Genomic DNA, 22,831 nt, shown 5'->3' on the forward strand with positions numbered 1-22,831 from the left:
CAGAATTCTGCATGGTCATAGATTTCAGTATTTTCTTCAGTCAAGAAGTGTGCTTGCCAAGGTTATGGTTAAGGTAATATTAGGGTTGATCTGGGGCAACAGAGGTTGCGTAGCCGGATTGATTTTTTCTCATAAAAAGTCGGGCAATAGCATCTAGGCGTTCTCCGTTTTCATGAACGAGCCGGCTCTAGGGCAGATATTGGGAATATCGTCACGCACCAACTTCCAGAGTGTACCGTTACTCATCTGTCGCACGTTGCTCCAGTTGTTTTAAGTCACTTGCACGGCAATCATGTAAAATTTGGCGCAATCTCCAGGTCGGAGAAGAGCACGTACATAGGAGTTGGCGTCTGATGGTACTGCTCACTCGTTCAAAAACAAAGAGAGGGAGAGTCTCCATGGCAAGTTGTGTTCTTTACCGTACAAATAGCATAAATGACAGCTATTTCTGTTGCACTTCAGAGATGTCGCTCTAGGAACTTATTCAGTTAACCCAGAAGCCCAGTACTATACGTAGATCATTGATCTATCCTAAGTACTCCATGTTTTATCACTAACGCTTCCCCTTGATGGCTACCTCTAGCCGTATTCCTCCTCTATCTCGTGTGAAGAGTCGCAAAGTCTCGACCGGAGTCCATGAAGATCATGTTATGTTGCTGGTGAAATGTAAAGGGAGTGATTCATTGGAAGTTTCTGCTACATGGTTCTACTATCAATGCTGAGAAGTACTGCGAGCAGTTAGACCAGGTGGCTGCAAAGCTTAGAAGAATACAGAAGAAAGTCTTCTTCTTGAAATTAAAGGCATCACCCCACGAATCTGAGGTGGTGCAGATTTCAGGTGGAGTATTCGTATACGGGATGGGAGACTACGGAGAGGGAGGTGATTCAGTCCATTTCTTGCTAATTGCCGTAAAAAACGGCCCGGAAGATGCGGCCCCGCCAAGGCTGACGCGCTCCAGTCGAGCTCCTTGTACAAAATGGTGCGCCAAAACGAATGAAGCCGTATCTTTCGGGCCGTTTTTTACGGCAATTAGCAAGAAATGGACGGAATCACCTCCCTCTCCGTAGTCTCCCATCCTGTATACGAATACTCCACCTGAAGTCTGCACCACCTCAGATTCGTGGTGTGATGCCTTTAAATCGTGCGCCCACATGTGGCGAGGTTGACTCAGATGAATCTGCGCAGTCTCGACTGGACCATCCTTGCCCATTCGCAATACAGTCCGGACATTGTCCCGTCCCACTACACACGTGAAAATCTCTGGCTCATCACCTGGAAAGACGCCATTTGATGAGGATGAGCCCTCTGACCCAAGCCCTCGGACTTCTACATGGAGGATATCTACAAACTGCCTGACTGGCTGTTCCGAACATGTCGTCGAAACGAATGGAGGATCAATTATTGAGAGCTAAATGTGTGAGAATTAAAAGTTTGCAAATGGAATATTGCAAATTATAACAGAAATTGGTTGCCAACCTAATATTAAAAGATAGGGAACTAAGAAGCCAAATTAAACAAGGCTGCTCAATAGATTCCCGTCAAAGTTCTCTAGCAGTTTTGGGGATTTAACAAGAGCGCATGATCAAGAGACTCGAATAATGAGTTCTGCACATCAAACTTCTTAGAACCCAGACTATTCATAAACGAGCACCACTGAACTAATATTTTCTGGGCATTTGTCAGCTGTGAAACTCTATGCGAAACTTTGAAAATGTGGAAAACAAAAAAGTGTAGGAAGATATTCTGACAGCTGCGTAGACCGTAGACCACCTACGTATTCAAAGAGTTTCTCAGATATAACTCTTTCCGATCACGTCCGCAGCTTGTAATTCCCACAGAGATGTTTTGATTCGTTCACATGATAAAGCACCTTTAATCAATCTTGACGCGTTTCCGCTAGCGAGCTCGACTTAGCAGAACACGTCAATTTTCCAGTTTTTTTCTTTTTAAGTTTATTTCTTCCAGTGCTTTTCTTTGTAGAGGGTGTTTATAAGGAGGCATGTGTGTGATTGCGTCATACGTCATTCAATTACGTAAACGTTTGCCTAGAAGGAAGAGAATCTAGAAAAGAAAAGCAAAGATCTGCAATCTGGGTGCATTTTTTTTCTATGGCTCATAAGAAACATTTCCAAGCCATTCCTCTTGAGTGAGAAAGAAAATGAACCTTTTCATGAGCACCAACTCCACTGTTTTTATTTCACATAGTTTTCATCGCATATCTGTTTACAGATCAGACTAGGCTGCTCGAGAATCCACTCGAAATCTTGCAGTGTACCGAGTTCTCTCTCATCGGTCGAATTATCCCTGTTTTTTTCTACATGTCGCATCACTTCATAAAGACAAGCTTTTTAGCTTTTTCTCCCTTAAATCAGTGAACTCTCATTGAGTTCTGTCCCTGTTCAATACAAAACTCAATTCAACCATGACTAATTTGAAACAGATGTGTTAGAGAAGTGAAACGATGCAAGCGCTATGTTGCTCGCTTTTCTACGTGCTTGTGTTCGCTGTTCTCTCTGGCAAATGTCTTTCTAGTTCTCTGGAAAACAGTTTGTTCTCAGTTTTTTTCGTATTTCGATGTTTAAGAAGCTGCACAGCTGTACTCCTCATCCCTCATCGACAACTCTCGCCTCGTTTCCGTCTTCAACTTCCTCATTAATTTCATTCAAAAAGTTGAAAAAAGTTTGGTTTTAATCTCGTAGATAATTAACTGGCTAGTGAAAAAGGCTTCGGTGTGGTCCCTATCACTGTCAGCCATAAGCGCAAAAATCTAGAAGTACTATAGTTTTGTTGAAATTCTCTTCAATTCGAGTGCTAAAAATTAACGGTTACTCTCAAAATGGTCGACAAAGCTAACAGTAATTATTCTTGTTCTGCGAAATGAAATCCCTGAAAGCGCTCGGTGCTCATCCATATTTTACACATCACTCATAGTGCGAGCGATACGAGAGCTATAAAAAGTCTAAAAGTCGGGCGTCTGCCGGACGTTGAGACTTTTTGCGGCTCTCGACAACACTCAATCACAGAGAATGATGCCAAAAGTTCTCAGACAGGATAAAACTACGTTTTGTAGTTCAATAATGTTTATATATTGCAGCTGTCATTAGGACAATGGCGTTAAAAAAGATTAAAACAAACTTCTGCTTAGTCAAACCGCATTTCATCGGCTATCGACTTCAGGCAGTACTTTAACACAATAACAAAAAAACCATAAAAAGTAAAGAAACTTAGGACTGGGAAGTGTATGACAGAAAATAGTAGCACAAAAATTAAAGGCCACTTTCAACCAGTTGTCCACTCCCTCTAATTTTAATCTTATTTGGACCTTCATGACCGCGTCCTGCTAATTCTTCGGATCCGCAGATCTGCGTTGGGTTTTATAAGAGGTAATAGGTATATGATGATGAAGTTAGTCACAAATGTGTTTTTCGCAAATCTGTCAAGGTAATTTACGAATTCAAAGTTCAAGGTCAAATGAAGTAAATATTTCCCAAGCATTTGAGGTCAACTCGAACGCAAGGTGTTTTTCAGAAAGCTTTTGTTGTGTGAAGTCGGCAATGTTTTTGAGCTGTAGGTTCCAAATTTATTTGCTTATCTGTTTGTTGGCGAAGTAAACAGATAACAGCCCGATTGCTTCGCTCTCAAATGCGCGATGAAAGTGTTCTGAAAAATTGAACCAGAATCGTTGGAGTAGAAGTTCAAGCAATAGAAATGAGCATCTCAAGGTTCTTCCGTGCGAAAATCAGAAGTGCTATTGCTGAAGATCTTCAGCGACCTAATTACGCGCGAAATAAGGGCATTTTAGGGTATGCCGTGCGTAGCATATTTCAGTATATCATATAAATACCCCTTGCAAATTATTTCATCAGAAAGTCTAGAAATACTCTTTTTGAAAATCTTAGGAATCGAAATGCACCCGAGAACCATGGGAACGAAAATTTGAGACTAGGATGCCACAGTCATGAGAAACAATGTCCATATTATGCGTTATTTCCACCGTATCTTCTCAAATACACAAGGACAATAACTCTATAAAATAACTGAATAAATAAAAAAAAGAAGAAAAAAGAAATAACTGAATGACTGAAATAGAAAAACATATTCGCAGTCCGGAGTCTCTTGGTTCTTGTTTCTCGAGCATGTCAATCATTGTTGAGCCGAGCATTTGTTTAAGAGGTAGTTGTTCAATGTTTTGAAGCCTGGCCTCCATGAACTTTTTCAATGAGTAAATTGATTGCTATCGAAGATATTGCGGAAATTGTTCAAATGTCTCTAAATTCAGTTTCTGTAAATGTCAAACCTCATTTCGTTCTACAAATCGTTAATGTGCACCAAAATTGAATTCATCCCGAATTTTTCGACAACATGCACTGCCCCGACAAACGGTATTTGACGTTTATCGTCATTCAAGTTATTTAACGTAAGAGTAGTATACGAGAAGCAGTAAATCGCTCGTTCGCTAAAAAGGGGCAAGTTGCCACGTCTGAGAGGCTCATCCAAGTAGTTACTATCTGTGGACGTACGCCACCTGAGATTGCGAGATTCTTTGGTTGCTCGAAATTGTGTGTTTGTGGGACGGATCAGCAGTTTGCGGCCGCTGAGTAATCCGTGAAGAGTTTCTAGTCAGTCACCTGGCGAACAAGAAACGTTCACGTGAAAGTACATCAGTGATACAAAGCAAAGAGAAACGCACTCATCCACTGCTAAAGAAAACAGCCCTTGTGTTGAGTTGTCACAAACTGGTGGTCTGTGAAACAGGTAGGGAGGGGTGTGAATTTTGCTTCACTATAGAGTAACACATGCTTATGAAGATAAGAATAGCTGCTACACGTTAAGTGATAAGTGACGCAGGGAGAGAAATTCTCCTCCGCAGTCCATAAAACTCAAAAAAGAGACTTTTTTCTGCTTCATTTGGGAATTCTAAAGATCTCAAGCTTGTTCCTCATTTCCTCCCTAAGCATTTGCGAGCAAGATGGGACGTTATCAAGCGTCTTCATCACTCTCCAATACTTCGGCTCTGCAACCACCGTTTCCATGCCTCTCTACCACGATAGCAGTGCGGTTAGAAAAGGTGTCCATGGCGCCCTTGAACAATCCTCGTTGGAATTTCCGCCTAGCCGAAAAGTGGACCGAAAGGTCGACCTTGCCGCAAATGTTCAAAAAATTCAAAAGTCCCAAAATAGGTCGAAGTTTGAAGCAGTAGGGAAAACTTCGCTTAGATAAAGTCACATCTGTCAGAAATTTCCGAATGGTGCTAAAAAAAATTATCGTCCCTTGAGGAGGTCCAGAAAAGTTGTTTGCATAGTTAGATTTAATTGCAAGTCTTGACCGATTCAGTTGTTGTATTGCTATCATGTTACAAAGAATTAGGAATTACTAGTGTTAACATTTCAGGAGGCGAAATGAAGGGATCGTTTGGAAGAAAGTTTCCAAAGAGGTTCGCCGCATCACGATCCCTTCCTGCGATTACAGAGCACGATGTGAGAGCGGTGCGTCCATCTGTTACTATTTATTACTTTTAATTCACAGTTGTATCACATGGGAATCGCACGTTATCGACCGGACCAGTGAAAAAGGAAATCGCAAGCTCCTAATAGAGGTAACATACATATTGAGAAGATATGCCGAAGACAATTGAGCAGCATTTGGGGTAGAAATAATCTATTCATTTTAAGAAAGGGCAATGCTTTTAATTACTTCAGGAAAGAGCAATTGTGCCCACATTACGTAATTTTCCCTATTGAAATCTCTCGAAAGTTTGGGAAGGCTAAGCACACACATCCATGGTTCGATTCCTAACCTTTTTAGACCGTTGTTGATTGCTCATCTGCGGTTACGAAATGGTTTGGTGAATTGTGACGACAGCAATAATTTTTTCAGTTCCAGTTATTTCAGTTCTCCTGCTTCCACTCACTTAAAAAACCCTCGCTCAAACACAACGATGACACATCATCCCCTCCTCCTTTTCCTCTCTTTTAAAGCCTCATGCTGGAACAGAAAAATTTTGTTTATTTTGGCTGCAGAGAAGACTTGGATCTTTTAGTTTGCGCAGATGATGCTGTTTTCCCGTATCAATCAATCACTAATCCGTCACCTTACTCAAAAATGAAAAACATTCCATGCCATTTTTTTGCAATCTCTCGCGTCTGCCCGAAAAGAGAAAGTCTTCCGAAGAAAAAAAAAAAGAAAGAAGAACGAGTTTTTTTTAGTGTAAAATAGTTTCCAAAAGGGAACCTGACGGTAACATTTTGTGCATTCTCCGTCGGGACAATCAGTTACTTAATCCATATTCTTTCTGTTTCATTTACTTATTTCTACTTTTTATTTTTTTTTTGTGCTTGGAAATGCTGACTCCAATAAAATCGCTCACGTGCTGCTCTCAGTAGCTGGAGGTAGTTGTCACATCCACTAGATCAACCCAGATTCATATTCTTCTTACAAACATTTGTAATTACAGTGGAAGTTTACAGCCCTACCGCTTCAGGGATTCAGGTGATATGTCTGGTGTATTCACGTGCATTTTGTGATGAGTAATGATGTGGATTCGTTCAAACAGCTCAAAGTTAAGATAGATGACCACTGAATCATTCCGAGAACCATTCATTATTTTCATGAGCTTTGTGATACCGATCACACTGTCACAATCCGTGGGAATCTCAGGAAGCGCTATTTTCCTGGGTACCGGCTGCACCGGAGAGAAAATATTACTTGGTTGCAATGACCGGAAGCTTAGCGCAATATGCACCTTCTTTCTTTTTTGGATTCCAACGACTACAGTCGGAAGGAATCCATTATTTTTCGTATCCAATATTATATCTTCATCTTATTCTGTTCATTTTTTTGTAAGTTGATTCAGAAAAGATTCTTCAAAACACATGTAGCGGTGCTGGTTTGCTGAAAAATGCGGTAATGAGGATTTCTTAACCGAATTCAATCACCATACCGCTCGATATCTCAACACTGTGTGCTTCAGAACTTTTTTTTTTCTTTACGTTGTCATGGTTCCAGGTAAGAAAGTCGACGAGAACAATTGTTAGCAGTCCTTCATCAGAAGCTACTTGAAAAATTTGTTATTGTTCACTTCAGCGATTCTCACAACTTATTCCTTCGATTGATTTTAAGCGCGTGTAACAGTTTGATTATTCGTTTGCCTTTTCTCGCGTTGATACTAGGGTCGTCTTGTTCTACGAACAAGTTTTACGATGGAAATGACACATCTGCTCGCTTCGTTCAATTTTTCCTAACTTTCCTGCTTTTTGCATGTGAGACTTTTATTCGCCCGAGATCGCTCTGAATTCTGTCTACCGGTTGTCGAAAACTAACCATGTTGTCTGTCAGCCGTAGACATTTTTTGTGAAGTTCTAGTGAAGGTGAAGAAAGAACGGTGCTTCTTGTTCTGCGACGTTGTCGACACCGAATATCATTTTCTCATACGTAGGTAAGAAATGTGATATGACTAGACTGACGTGTGTAAAGCTAGTCGTTCTGACATTTTTCGCATCCTCATCAACGAGTTAAAAGAAGTACATGGTACGTGTGATGGGCACGTCGCAAGTCTGTCAGGTCTCTGTCAGGCGAAAAAGCCCCATGTACATTTCTGTTGTGCACTGATCACTTATAGATCATTCACATTCGTTGTAGGCGACTCTTCTTAGTTTTATCCACTCCAACGTTCCATTTTAACTAAGTTTTTTTTACACGCATTAGAGGTAAGCTACCACTTTGTGCATAGTATTCTCAGCAAAAAAAAAACTCATTTTTTGCAAGAGTTACACTGAAGTTGAAAGAAAGAAACGATGTTGCGCAGAGGTGAACGTGGATCGTTTGCTCCGTTTCGTTCAGTTCAGCCACAGCGTGTTATCTTATCTCTGGCTAAATATGTTTTCGTTTATGGTGCACAGGATAACACCAGCTTTGATTACTTGCATTTATGTACATTCATGAGCTCCCAATAAATTCTGAACTATTTTATACGGACTATTTTATATGGACCTTTTTTACATTTAGGCTTTTAGAGTTTAGATTTTTTTTTATAATTTTTCACATCAGATTTCCTTTGGCAATAGTTTGAAGATTGATAAACAAGAGCAGAACTGTACGCTTACTCTCAAGTTCTAAGGAAGACCCGTACATTTGTGTTTTCTAATTATGGTAAAAGAAAAGGACGACATATTTGAATTAGAAAATAACTCGAAAACGGGAGACACCGCTTCGGGTGTAGTTGATTGTAAATGGTTTTTTTTTGCTCTTAAAGGCATCACCCCACGAATCTGAGGTAGTACGGATTTCAGGTGGAGTATTACGGGATCATAGACTATGGAGAGAATGGTGAGTCCGTCCATTTCTTCCTAATTGCCCTAAAAAACGGCCCAGACGATACGGCTTCGAGCGGTTCGGCGCGCTATTTTCTGCAACGAGTTTGATTGGAGCGCGCCAGCCTTGTGCACGCGCCGCCGCATCTTCCGGACCATTTTTTACGGCAATTAGGAAGAAATTTACGGAATCACCCTCCTCTCCATAATCTACTATCCCGTATACCAATACTCCACCTCAGATTCGTGGGATGATGCCTTGAAGCGGAGTAGGAAAGATTGAAATTGAGAATGTAGAAAATACTGGCCTCTCTCTATGTTTTCATCTTACACGTCGTTCATTATAGAGGGACTTGTGTCATCAGTAGTTACGATTTTCTAATTCAGGCCACTTCATGCAGTCTCTACTTCTCTCTGCAGTTACCATACTTGTACCATAAACAAAGTCTTAGAGAAGATGAGAAAAACTACGGGGCGGAGTTCTTCCATAGCGGCAGTTACTAACAACTGATGTTTTCCATCTAAGAAGCAGTGAAAGATGAGGAGGGTTTTCTGTAATACATAGAACGTTCCTAAAGGAACCTCTAATATAATTTTGAGATTGGTCTGTTCGTGAGAGGAACCGTAGACCTCATGGCATGCCTTTGTCTTGTCCTCTTTTTTCCGCATCGGAACAGGTTTCCGTAGGAAGTGAAAAAGTTGTCAAATAGTACTGGAAGGTGAGTAGCTGAAAGTAGCCTGCAGAACGTGTTTTCACGTTTGAGAAAATCACCAGAGAGTTTACAGTAGAGCATAGGATCAAAAAAAAAAGCTCGAACACGTCCGTTCACACCGCACGATACGCTGATTTATTTTATTCACGTCCTCGTTCTCTTGAGAGCAAGGACTTCCACTTATTCGCCTCATTGTTCAAATCAAGAGATTCAAGAAAATTTGCGGACGGCAACATGTTGCGTTCATTAATGTCTCATCGTAGTTTACCTTCTATGTGAAGTTTTTGCTAGAGTTGAAGTGTATTTGTGCGAAGGTTTGGATTCGAAAAAAGACTTTTCCGACATATCGACCGCCTCGGTTTCCCACTAGGTCATATCGTAAAGAATCGCTATAAATGATCCCATTTACGGTGAGAGCCACAGTATTGTTGTCGTCCGCATGTCTCCAGAAAATATGCAAACGCGATGCGAAATTTACGCTGTCTTCTGAAACAACTGTGTCCGAGGTGTACTTTAGAAGATCGCGTCAAGAGAACTAAATTTGCGCTCTTACCGCCAGAACACTCAGTTGTGCAATTTTTTTATTAGTTCCTAGGAAAAACTGCTTGTACTCTGAGAAAAGCAAAAACGTTTGGCGTTTTGGAGCGCGTTGCAGCGACGCATCTTTCTGTTCAGATCACCGCGCGTTAAAAACAACTTCCAAATCAGTAATGGATGTCAAATTTAGAATGTCATGCACAATCTTTCCAAAGTCAGACTTTACTTTCAAACTAAGATTATTTTTAGGATTTCACTATACGAGAGTTTTTATGTAATTTATAATAAGTTAAATTTTTGGACCTTTCAGGTGTTGGATTTGTCTTCATAGTACAAGATTGCGCATCCTCCTTATAGTTTAATTTCCTGCTAGATCATGAACCACTATCGTATGGAGCTGGAAATTTTGTGGTTATTGCTTGCCAACTATGAGTAATCGCTGAAAGAAGTTGTCTAGAAGTAGATGGAAGTAGTGATAGTGTAAATTGCATCAGTAGACATCATAGCCCACTTTCAGTACCCTCTTTAGTTTTCTCGTTTGAAAGCACGAAAATAACACAGGGTGGATACTGAAAAACCTAGAGTTTGGGGCGTACATAACGATATGAGCCTCTCACCCCTCTCAATCCCCAGATCGTCCTAAAAATCAGATATCTACTCTAATCCCGAACACTGCGCGAAGATCATCAATTCTTGAGATAAATGAGACATGAGTGAAACAGACACATGGAATCCTTTTGATCCGTGCCGGATAAACTCCCACTGGTTCGATAGCTGCTGGAGCTGATGCCAGCGATTCACCTCTGCTTTGTACCTGTGTTGCCGCCTACACTTCTCAGCTGAGAAACGGATAACTATATTTTACTTTGAAGAATGTCACGAGAAAATTTAGCTGTAGAGGCATTGGTCTTTCTGTCGTGCCATTGACATCCTTTGGAATTTATTCCGTCATTGCTCTAGTCCCTTTCGAAACGTTTCGTGCTTCCATGGTCGTCCTCCCTTCATTGGATGAGTAGTTCAGGTCAATTCTCTTCCCTTATAGCAGGCACTTTTGATCCTCAGATTTGAGGATGATCTGTCGGGAGACCTCTGAGATGTTATGTTTATTTTCCCTGAGGGAATGATTGAAGGAAATGTGATCGTTGTGGTAATCTCTGTTCGTTTTGAGACCTATGATGGCGTTGAGGTGACTAACAATGATCCTGTGAAGAGTACAGTATCCTTTGCAGAAGTTCTCCAAGTTCACATAGCATAATTTCGACTTCTTCATGTAGTCTGACGTTAGAGCATAAATGAAGGTCTTAGCCGCAGACAACTGATCGAGGTCTTCATCTGGTCGAAAGAAAATGTTCACGACCACTCTCATATTAACGATGACGAGGACTTCAATTCCATCAACTTTTCTGTTATCTCGTACTTTATTCTCTTCTTTTCCGTAAGGTCTTCAATGGAACTTTCCGATGTTAACGTAAATAGTTGACATTGTTTTCCTGTGTTTGGAAACCTGAATAATCTTTGCAACAAACTTTGATGACGATGCGGTATTGTTGGCCCGTTGGCAGTTGGGACTGCATAAACTGATGAGCAACGACAATTTTCGTGGCGTGTGCACGATGTGCGTTGGCGTTTATATATGACATAGGACTTCTTTGTACGTTTGATTGAGACAGGATCGAGGTGAAGGATACGACCTGCACACATAGGTGCGATAGGAAGGAACCTGACCCTGCTCAGATGAAGAGGGTCGAGCTCATGGGGCGCAGCTCAAGTGATAAGGATCCCTTCGCCAACCGCCTATATTGAAGGGGTCCTTTCGCCAACCGTCCAGAAGTAAAGGAACACTCCTCCGACTATTGGAAGTATGCCTGCATACAGATAAGAATTACGTTATGTGCTGAGACTAATGTGACCTTAGCACTTATCGATCCAAGGAATTCAGGTCACGAAAAGTGATCATCATCGCTGGAATGATTGAAAGTTTTGTACCTTGCGTGAACATGTCCACCCCAACGCAGAAACTATGAGGCGAAGAGGAGAACGAGAGCACGTCTTCTGAACTCTCCTACCAAGTTTGACGTGATCGAGTGAAAACGACCTGAAGCAGGTGCAGTTTCGTAAGCTGCCTGATGGAGCGAGTAGTGGGAATTGAAATGGGACCCTCACTAGTTCCATCGCTGCAGTTCGACGGAAACTAGGCGTCCAGGTCCCACCTCGATTCCAAGCGCCCGTTCCATCGCGCTGCTTCGAGCCCTTTATCTTCCTTTTTGATCAGCGCCCGCTCTAGCAAGCGTTCTACTTCTTTTTCAATTTGCTGCTGGTATGGCAACATCATAGAAAGCTTCTAAGGTCGAATGGTTTTGAATGAAGGAATTCTTTTTACAAAGTTCCACTAGGAAAGAACAACCAATGTCTTTTAACAAAACGCACAAAGGAGAACTGGCACAAAAACGAAGAACTAGCACAGATGATAGGCGGCTGTGTTGTTCTCACATTACACACCATCCTTTCCGAAGCTATTCGTCAATCATTCGCAACAGGCAATTTTTCAGCGCTTCACGTGCTGATCACTTGCATTGTCGACGTTCTGGACTCTTTCTTTCTTGAAAAGAACTTTGTAGCGTTCGGACTCCCTGGATGCTTGTGCTGGTGCTGTGGCGCTCAAGTATTGAACGTTTGCGTGGAGGGAACTGGTGGTTTTTTTGCTCACTACTATCGATCTGCTCGTCGTTATCTTCGAATTCGCAATAGGGATGCTCGTTTATTCAGCTCGTTGTTTGAGCTTAATTTTTTTCTAAACTCCTCAAATTTGGAAAAAATCACAATATTTACTGTGCCAAGTACGTTGATGAGCTGAAAAGAACCGGAGGAATTTTTTGACTCTCTTCTTATCCATGATTAAAATCCTAACTTCACCCACCTCAAACGAACTGTCTGTTTCCGCTTTTACTCCTCCTTTTCTTAATATTTGGCGCCATTATCTGAGCTTCGAATCTGGCAGTGCGCTGTGCACCGCCACCACGTGAAATTTCTCGCTATTGAAGAGCTTTTGCATTTTTCTGGAAGAATTCTGGCAATTTTAGAGCAATAAAGATGTGTGTATGTGGAAAAAAATAGTGTACTTGTCAGTCGGTTGTAACTTTAGCTGCTTTCGAAGCATGTGTCGAGGACAGAATGTCTCGGAACACTACCTTCCCGTGCTAGGAAGGTCTCGTTAAATAAGAGTTTTCGTCCTTTGCATTGGTTTCTGTGATCTTCTCACTTTCAAATGCATCTATCCTTTTATCCAAAGATACAAATCTTCATGTCATAATCTTCATTGTTTAGTGAATTTTGCACGAAAAATCAAAAATTTACATTTTTTGTTAGAGCGCTGTTGTAGAAAGTTGAAAATTAGCCGCCTGAACTACATTCTTTTTTATTTTGAAGGCATCACCCCACGAATTCGGGGTGGTATGGATTTCAGGTGGAGTATTCGTATACGGGATCGTAGATTATGGAGAGAAGGGTGATTCCCTTCATTTCTTCCTAATTGCCGTAGAAAACGACCCGGAAGATACGGCTTTGGGCGTTCTGGCGCACTATTTTGTACAAGGAGTTCGATTGGAGCACGCCAGCCTTGTACACGCGCCGTATCTTTCGGGCCGTTTTTTACGCCAATTAGCAAGAAATGGACGGAATCACCCTCTCTCATAATCTACTATCGCTTACACGAATACTCCACCTGAAATCCGTACCACCTCAGATTTGTGGGGTGATGTCTTTAACTATTTGGGATAGTTCCTTTGAATAGTCGATGTTTGTCTTATAGAATAATATCCGAGTTTAAATCTCCAAGCTTTTCTTTATAGTAGATAACATCTTTTTTTTACATTCGAACAACTTCCGGTTCTTCTTTCGTTTTTTTTTTTGGATCCTGCTACTTCAAGGAATTATCTATCTCTAATTCTTGGCGCACACTTGATTCCACTCACTTTTTTTCAAATTTTTTTAAATTGTAGAGGTGCAGAGGCATCTGCGGAAAGGAAGTAATGCTAATGTTCAAAGTTTCAAGGTTCAAGTTCATCGTCGCGGAAGCTTCTCTATAGAGAGTATAAGAGAAAGGGAGAGAGAAAGAGAGGAACGGAGGGAGATTCAAGTGAAGGATTTGTTTCATTTGCATATTAATTGAAATCTATCTGTCTGTGAAGTCGCGGCCCCTTTCGTGCTTCTAATTCTAGCTTTTTTCGTCCCTTTCGATGAAAACGGATGCTGATCGATAACGCTTGTTGATTGCAACATTGGCTGCAGTTCTCCGTCGTTTTTTTTTTTGCGTGGGGTGGAAAGTGAGACTTTTTTTTGTTCCGAATAGTGCAACTTTTTATCGAAAAAGTAAGTCCAATCATTCCAAGGCTTACTCAGGAAATGTAGATATCAGTAATAGGCACGGAGAAATTCGTTTGTGGAATGAACAATCCCACATGTAGTTCTATATCTCCCTGATCCCTCATTTCTTTTTCGATCTACAACCACACCTCCCCTATCCGCGTTTTGCTGGTCCATATGTAAAGGAAGGTTCTGTTGATCTGTAGGAAAAAGTATGAGGGGTGCTAGCGAAAAGCTGTTTCATTTTTGCCTCCACTGACAACCATTCAGTCCGTCATCACAGTTTTGTAGCTATATATATATTGCCTAATTTCTGAGACTTTGAACATTAGCATTACTTTAAACGCAAAAACATAAAATATATCAAAATTTGACTGAGAAATCGACATACTGTAGAAGGAACTATTCCTCGAATCCACACTTTGATTCCATTTCCCAGTCCTCAGATTTGCGCTAAGCTAAACTTTAGATTATGGCAATACCGTCTAATTATATACGGACGGAAGTGATCATCAGAATTTAGGTAGTCATAGGTGACCTTCGTCAATCCTTTAAACGTGTTCCTCTGAATTCAGAATTTATCAGAGATATTTTACTTCATTTGCAAGTCATTGCACTTAGGATAATCAAGAACCGTCTAATCCAGAAAACTATGGACCTCATTTGAAAGGTGTCTTCGGCTAAGAGCTGATGTTTTGGTTTTATTTAATTTCAGCACAACTGTTCTTCTGCCGTTTTGATTTGTCTGAAGTTGTCTTTAATTAATTTCCGTTATTTTTAATTCCAATCATCTCTTCATTATCTTAATTTAAGTTTTCCAAATTCTTAAAATTGTTGCGCTTGCTCAGTTAGCTATGCATTGGATTCTTCCTTATTTGCATGCCATTTGTGCCCAATAATAAGTGTGAATATAGAGGTGGGAAGTATCACCAAAGATATCGCAGCCGCATCACCAGGCATTTGTGATACACCAAACTGCCTTGTTTACTCGGTAATAGGACAGGTGCATGATTCTATATGGTTTAAAGGCATCACTCGACGAATCTGAGGTGGTACGGATTTCAGGTGCAGTATCTGTATACGGGAGACTATGGAGGGAGGGGTGATTCCGTCCATTTCTTCCTAATTGCCGCAAAAAACGGCTCGGAAGATACGGCTTCAGGCGTTCTGGCGCACTATTTTCCACAAGGAGTTCGACTGGAGCGCGCCAGCCTTGTGCGGCGCCGCATCTTCCGGGCCGTTTTTTACGGCAATTAGGAAGAAATGGACGGAATCACCCCCCTCTCCATAGTCTCCCATCTCGTATACGAATACTCCACCTGAAATCTGCACCACCTCAGATTCGTGGGGTGATGCCTTTAACTGGCGTCATGTACCTGACATTACGATGACAAATATCTTGGAGAGACACAGATCCGGCTTGTATTTTAGTGATTTAATACCTAAAGAAGGAGAATATTTTTTAACTTCTCCTCGGAAAAGTTTACCCTGAACAAAGAAATGGTGGGCATGAAGGACCACTACCTTGTCTTGATAATAACTTTAGGAGCAACCATAAGGAGACAGGTGCCCTCACTGAGAGTAGACCCCATTTTGCTGTAATTTTTACAAGCCTTTGAAGACCAATTCAATCACAGAAAAGATGAGGTCGGATGTGTGTTTACGTTAATTGTTGCTCTGCGTCTTCGCATCCTTCTCGTCCATCCGGCTACATCATTACTAACGATGAAAGTCCACGTTGTTCCAAAGTTTGATGCAAAGGAATTGCTCCATCCCATTTCTTTTTCCAACTTACTCATCCTTTCCACTTTCGAAGTTGCCATTCGCTAATCAATTTCTTACACCAGTTGTCTCTCCAGCACTTATTTTTATTGAACTACTTTCATTTCCTTCCAATCGCTCCTCTCTTAATATTAATGAGTTTCGCGGCATTTTTCAACCGCACATCAAGACCGAGAAGTCGCAACGGCATTCGTTTTTCTCGCCATCAGCCATTGAAGTATAGTCAGGTCAAAACGACGTGAAGCTCGGTGCAGTTGCGCAAGCTTTTGCGCTCAGAGCGTAGCCTTTGTGGACAATCGGACCACAGGAATGAGTGATGCCAGTGAGGGTCCTCTCTTTATCACACTATACTCGAGTACACTAGCAGTGCCCTGATATTTCTGCTTGCTACGGAACGGGTTCCACAACCTTTAGAGATGAGAGATGGCTCACACGTTGCTTCGGGTCGGTAGACGAATTCGCTTGGATTATTCCACAGGTGAAGTTGGGAGTTGGTTGTTCGCTTTCCAACCGTAGTGAATTCTTCTGAATATCGTAGTGGTTGGATCACTGTGGCAGCAAAAGAGCGGATGATTGCTTTGCTTTCAGAATTGGTTATCACCACTCCATCCGAGAAATTTGTACTCACACCAAGACTTTTGCCACTGTCGTTCATTCGTTAGAGAATAGGATACAGCTTCTATGTGTTGCACGCAGGGAGAGGAGCGCTAAACATATCTGGTAGGAGTCGTCCATTCAAATTAAAGGCATCATCCCTTCCCCCCACGAATTTGGGGTGGTACGGGTGTCAGGTGGATTTGGCTATACGGGGTCATAGATTGTGGGGAAGAGGGTGATTCCGTCCATTTCTCTTTGTATAAGTGTAAACAGACGACCCCAGAACGCTTTTTCTTCTGCTACAATGCGCCACCTTTGTGCCCCGCCCCGGCCTGCAATTCGTCCAAGTGTTTTTTCGACCTATAGGCACCCGTATAAACATTACCCATCTGAAAGTCGTACCACCCTAGGCTCGTGGGGTTTAAATCGATTGCTTCAGCACTTACTCCTGGAGCTTCACCAGCAGTGCCGAAGAAGATAGTTGAAATAGTGTCTCTCTGTGGTCCCTTTCAGTGTGAACTTTTTAACAGATTTTCGATACCAGACGTATTGTCTTCAAACGGACATTTTGTCAGTGCAGTGAAGGCGAGATCTAATTTTTTTAAAAGCAGTTTTCAAGTTTTCGACATATCGGATTGACGAGAGCTCGAGTTGAACCGGGCGCTTGCAAGGTGACGCCTTCTAACTCATCTCCAAAGAAACAAACGTCGTTTCCGTGACATTTCTTAAGGGGGAATTGAGAGGGAGTGCGCCACACTTATATCCGTTATCCACACAGCGACTTCTATGCTTTCCATCAGGTTTCCACACTCCATCAACTTTGTAGTATGCTACCTTTAAATCTTTTGTTCCCACTACTTTATCCGAGTCCTTACCTTCTATAGAGCAGCACTTCTTTTTCGAGGATTGAGCGAGATCCCATTTCCGTTGCTTGAAGAAGGAGAAGCTTGCTGGATTAGATGCTCAGCTTGCTTTTCATCCAATTCACGCTAGGCTGTGTCTCTACGCAGCACTGGGCTTTCTTCTATCATCAGCGTTCATCGATTGTACGATACACTTTTAACTAATGTTGTACTCACCAGCAGGCGTGCGTTTGCAGGATGATTGTAAACAGACGAATTGTTGTCGTACGTTCATGGCGTAAACAACTTACTGAAGCTGATGTCAGCGCAAACCACGCATGTACTCCCTCATCAGCGCTTTCCACTACAACTTTGTCCTCTTTTTGTTGCTTAGAATTTTCCAGTATCATGTTCCTTTCACAGTATACACTATTTTCAAATATTGAACAAATCACCGCCGTGTCACTCAAAATAATAAATGGTAACAAATTTTCATGCTCATTTTACCGTTATCGTTCTGCAAACGGCGTGAGAAACGGTCTTGATGTGCGAATTTCCTCACGAGGCACCTTAAAACGACACGCTTGTAGACGCGTCTGCTCCCTCAGCAGTACATTCGTTAGTTTTACTTGAAGTTTGAGAACCTCGTTGATTGTCGTCTGCCCGCTCGCTTGACGCGGCGCGAGTGTGGGAATGGTGCGGCGTAAAGTGCCTCCTAGGAAAATTTGCACAGGAATGCCATCTTCCACCATCGTTGAGCGCTACTATGCAGCTGTCTCACCGCCCGTTTAGTATGGCGATTAGGAAGAGGTAAGAAAGGATTATACTACATCGTCGGGCTGTTTACGGCTGCACTGCCGCAGATGAGGGAATATCTTGGGAAGGAAGGGCTTCGTTGTTTATGGAGAAGCAATTTCAAACCCTCGACTACTACTGACGCAGTTTTGTTTGCGAAAGCGCTCTTGAAGCAGAAGCGATGTTATGAAATCAAAGGCAACATACCAGAAGATTGACGACGTTGTGATTTCTACACGGAGAGAGAGGTTTGAAAGTGTAGATCATGAATATGGGCCCAATCACGGTCTTTTTCCCCTACAGATCCAGAAAGCGGGGGAACGACCTTGCCGAATTGGATTTTTCTACTAGGTACCTTACAACGCGTCACGTACGCGGTCTCATGCTGCCGATGCTCGCTCGCTGACACGTTATTAGGCTCCTACGCCGTTTTAAGGCAGCATACCACGAATCTGACGTAGTGAAGGAAAATATAAAGTTAGGGTTGTAGATTGCAGCATCAGGGATGGTTCCGCTCATGTCTCCCTAATCGTCATAAGGAACGGCGTGGACGATGATTTCAAGACGACTCCAGTTGTAACGCGCCACGTTTGTGCACGCACCGCGTCCACGAGCGAACGGCCGATAATCAGTGCTGAGTTCTCACCAGCCTATTCAGGTAAAACCAGTGAACGGGCTGCTGAGGGGACAGAAACGTACGTATGGGAGAGTTCTTACGTACTTTGTAGGGAATAAAGCGGTTCTCACGCAGCTTTTTTTCAACGATCAGGGACAGGTGAGAGGAACCACCGCAGATCTCGCTATTTACAACCCATCTCTTGGTTTTTTCCGCGAATATCCTCACCACGTCAGATTCGTGGCATGCTCAAAGGACAATTGGTGCGGGGACGGTGGATTGGGCATGAACGCGCTGATACCGATCTAAACTCCTAGCCCTATCGTTTCTGGGAAGATCATGACTTATGACATAGTCGATCCCGTGGCAATTTGTCTGATGTGATTTTTTATTCAGTCGCGTGCTCCTTGATAACGTTTTGATTTTTATACACGATTTCCTTCTACGTCCTCCTCACTATCGGAGGTGATCCTTACGACAATTTACAACGCACCACAAGAAGTTGTGCTACATCGAAGGGGGATATTACTCACTGTTTACTTACACTTCTCTGACAATTTCAATCTTAAAAGTATGAGTTTGTCTTGGTTATCTGGATGGGACTCGCAAAGAAAATGCAGACACTAATGAGATTTTCAGCATTCTACATAAATTGAACATTGACCGGTTGCTGTGGAATACACTGGGAAGTCGCTGCAGTTTTTGCTCAGTCGCTACAGAAATTGCTCAATATTTCTTCGGAGAATTTGTTAGATAAGGTCGCGCTGTGCAGAATCTTCCATTTTTGTAGATGTACTCGGAGTCATCAACTACAGTTTCCTGTGAAAGGCGCGCTGTTCTTAAACTGTAATAATTTATTCCCTGCAACAGTAGGGACGACATCGTTGTTAGTGATTGACCAACGTCCTGTCAATCTGGATTTCAACGACTGGGATTCTAACTGAATCGGAAGACGGAAAAGAACTTATGACTTGGAGTTATTTTAAGATTTATTGCACTTGTCAAACGTTCTTGAGTCCACCAGTTACGAATCGTCGCGTAGCTGTTCGTTTGAATTTGATTTGTCCTACATTTCAAATTCGAGTGAACGGCCAGCATCACGATCTGCCCGTTTCTTTTTTTGCTTGAACGATCGTCGCCATCACGATGCATTCGTTTCATGTGATTTTGCGATTTGTGTGGAACCGAAGCATTCACAAAATGGCTGGATGCGTGGCGAACAACGTTGCGTGCCTATTGATCTCTTCTCGTTTTTTCCTTCTTCCAGTGATCGCGTTAAGCCCGTCCAAACCATCTCGCGTTTCCTGTCACTCGATTTTCAATCGGTTCGATTTTCTCATTGCTAGAAGATCCGTATCTCTTCGGAAATACCATTATTCATATGATTATAGCTTTCTCAGCGCTTTGCTTCTATAATGAATACTTACGATGACGAAACATCCCGAAACGTCCACATATGTTAACAATTCGCGCTCCAGCAAAGTTCTCGGATCATTTTCGAATTCTTGCAGCCCCCGAAAACATTACTAGCTTTAAAATTAACTCTAAGTTTACTTAGTCTTGACCTTACGTCTTCCTGCCCTAGCTAGGATCATGGTGTAAAACCTTTGATAAAATCCAGATTTGCCCGCTAATCTCCTCCTTGATGGGGAAGAATCACTGTTAGATCTGGCATGACAAGAATAAAGCGTATATAGCACAGCATGTTTGATCAAAGTTTGGAGAATGAGGACAGGATTTGATTTATGAACTACTGTGGAATCGCAGATGTATGGAATCATGATATGAAACTTGGATGCACTATCTTTTTGGGTCTAGGTGGTTAGTAGATAGTGCATTCACGTTTTGTTGATTGCCTTCTATAAGTAAGTAATAGCTTGAAGCAGTTTCTAATTAATTGCAATTTACTTCGAAATAAGACAATGCGCGTATTCAGAGGAGTGGTTCGGGTCGAGTCCAGTTGAATTCCACTTCTGTGAACGAATCAACCGGTGCTCCGACCCCCTTCATTTTTGGACGGTTGGCTAAAGGAACCATTTCACTTTTGAACGGTTGGCTAAGGGATCCTCATCAATTGAGCTGCACCACCTTCACCTAAGGAGAGTCAGGCCCCACCTATCGCACCTATGCGCACAATTCTTTGCAATATTAAGTGGAAAAGGTTTTTCTGGACTATCTGCGGAGACCCCTTGTAGAACCTGAGATCCTGTAGCCACGCGCAAGTGATTGCATTTGCTATATCATTTTATATCCGAAACTAACTGATATTGGCACTGGTGAAAGCTTCTTCAGTGTAGGAACCTCCTCTCCAAGTGACACTGTTATGAGTTCGACTTTGACATCGTTTAAAATCTCAACACTCATTTGAACTTTCTGCTGACATCCGCAACCTCTATATCGTTGTTTCCCTGCTCGAAAACGTAGAGGTCTAATATCTACACTCTACGTTCTCGAGTAGGGAAACGGGATAGTAGACGTTCAATGATTTTCATCAACGAACTCCTCGTAGGCGTATCGAATACTCAGGTATCCACGAGTAATTGGCCCAGAGGGACTGTTTTATGGACCTCTAGAGTGCTCAGCACGGAGGGTACAGATTTTTCCCATGCACGCATCTCGCTGGATTACTTAGTTTCGATCATAGGGAGAAAACTATACGGTTAAAGGCAGCATACCACGAAACAGCTAAACCCTATCTCGGCCTGCGGACATCCTAACACGAAATTGACGATGTTAGGATGTCCGCAGGCCGAGATAGGGTTTAGCTGTAGACTTTGAGTAAGAGCGTGTTCACGCCCAATATACGATTTTTCTTCTTTTCTTCTGTTTTGTGTATGGTGGGATCGGTGGCTCAGCCTTCGCAGAGGTTTTTCTAATCGCAATCCTTTGAATCATTCTTTGTGTTTTGTGCTCACTACGTCATTTTTGTACAGTTCTGCCCTGATTCGACTGTCTATCTGAGCTGTAATATATTCGAAGAACAGCTACAAGTCCACAATATAATCCTAAAAGCTGATTGGACTATATTCCTGTGTACACCTACAGAACACGCGTACAAGTAGCTCAGAATTGAGCAATTAAAGCGTAGCGTTTTCCTCTTTTTTTAACGACCAAGAGAGGAAGGGTGGCTTCAAACTTGGGTATTGGCTCTATAATTCTGAGCAACCCAGTAATGTCTCCGGACGGACTTACAATTAAGAGAAGCATACCACAAAATTGACGACGTCATGAACTCTTCAGCAGAAGGATAGGATTACAGGTGTAGATTAAGAACGTGGGCGTGTACATGCTCAAACCCCCTCTAATCGTCCTGTACGAGTAACAGCCATCCAGTACGAGTTTTCCCATGAGACAGCATACAACCTCACCTCTGTACCCATTGTAAGGTGCTTCTAAGAGAGTTTGTAGAGGCTGTTTTCCACTCCGTTTTTCAGGACGATTACGGGGAATTGGGCGTGAAGACACTCATGCTCATAGTCTACAGCTGAACCCTATCTCAGCCTGTGGACATCCTAACATCGTCAATTTCGTGGTATGCTGCCCTTAACGTATAGGTTCAGGTGGCATCGTATATTTGTTAGCACTGCTCTTATCTTAAGATGTAAGGCCATCAGTAAACAATAAAGTATGTGTACCAGAATAACCAGCAGTGAATCATTTTTTCTTTCTTCGATAGCAAGAAATGCAATAATGAGTACCTGAGTCAGACAGAACTTGTGGTTGTTGCATGTCCTTGTCATCATTTGGTGTGCTGAGCCGAATTCTAGTAAAATCTATCTAATCTAGTCCGTCTGGATCCCTCACATCCACGCTGCTTACGCCGCCGAGCGACGTGCGTCGGCTCGCCAACGCCTACATTTCGCCGTCAGCGAAGCCAAAGTTCTTACGAATGATCGCGCATTGATTCATTGCTACTTTGTTTCTCAGCTGGGCAGTTGTTCTGCACGAGCGCTGCTGACCAAATGAAAACGATGCCTAGGCTGGCTGTCAGTTGTTTTCGTACTAAATGTGCTCGAGCTCGTATGTTGTTGTTTTTTTTACGCTATGATAAGTATTGTTCTCATTAGTTGTGCTTCTGATGACAGTTAGGAGCCCAGCACGTAGAGGTTCGGACTCGCTCCCATCTCTCTTCACTAAAATCATGGAAATAAAGAAATCAAATAGTTTTGTCTATAGAAGTGGAGTGTCTGCCACGTTTTCCGCCACGCAAAGCGCGTCTTTCGGCCGCTGCCTCCCACAAAAGCCTTTTGTGAAATCCCCGCTCGAATTGTGAAATG

At 42.3% G+C, this 22,831-nt stretch overlaps 1 protein-coding gene across 1 annotated transcript in view; it reads left to right on the forward strand.

The window, feature by feature from the left end:
* Positions 1-5,400: 5,400 nt before the first annotated feature.
* Positions 5,401-22,831, forward strand: part of RB195_013921 (uncharacterized protein) — a gene marked incomplete at both ends in the record, with an annotated part of 34,355 nt that continues 16,924 nt past the window's right edge. The window contains one exon of the mRNA XM_064203952.1: positions 5,401-5,487. Coding sequence (XP_064059833.1) covers positions 5,401-5,487 — 87 coding nt within the window. The remainder of the gene's footprint in view (positions 5,488-22,831) is intronic.

This window comes from Necator americanus, chromosome V (assembly GCF_031761385.1).
Source record: "Necator americanus strain Aroian chromosome V, whole genome shotgun sequence".
Classification (NCBI taxonomy): domain Eukaryota; kingdom Metazoa; phylum Nematoda; class Chromadorea; order Rhabditida; family Ancylostomatidae; genus Necator; species Necator americanus.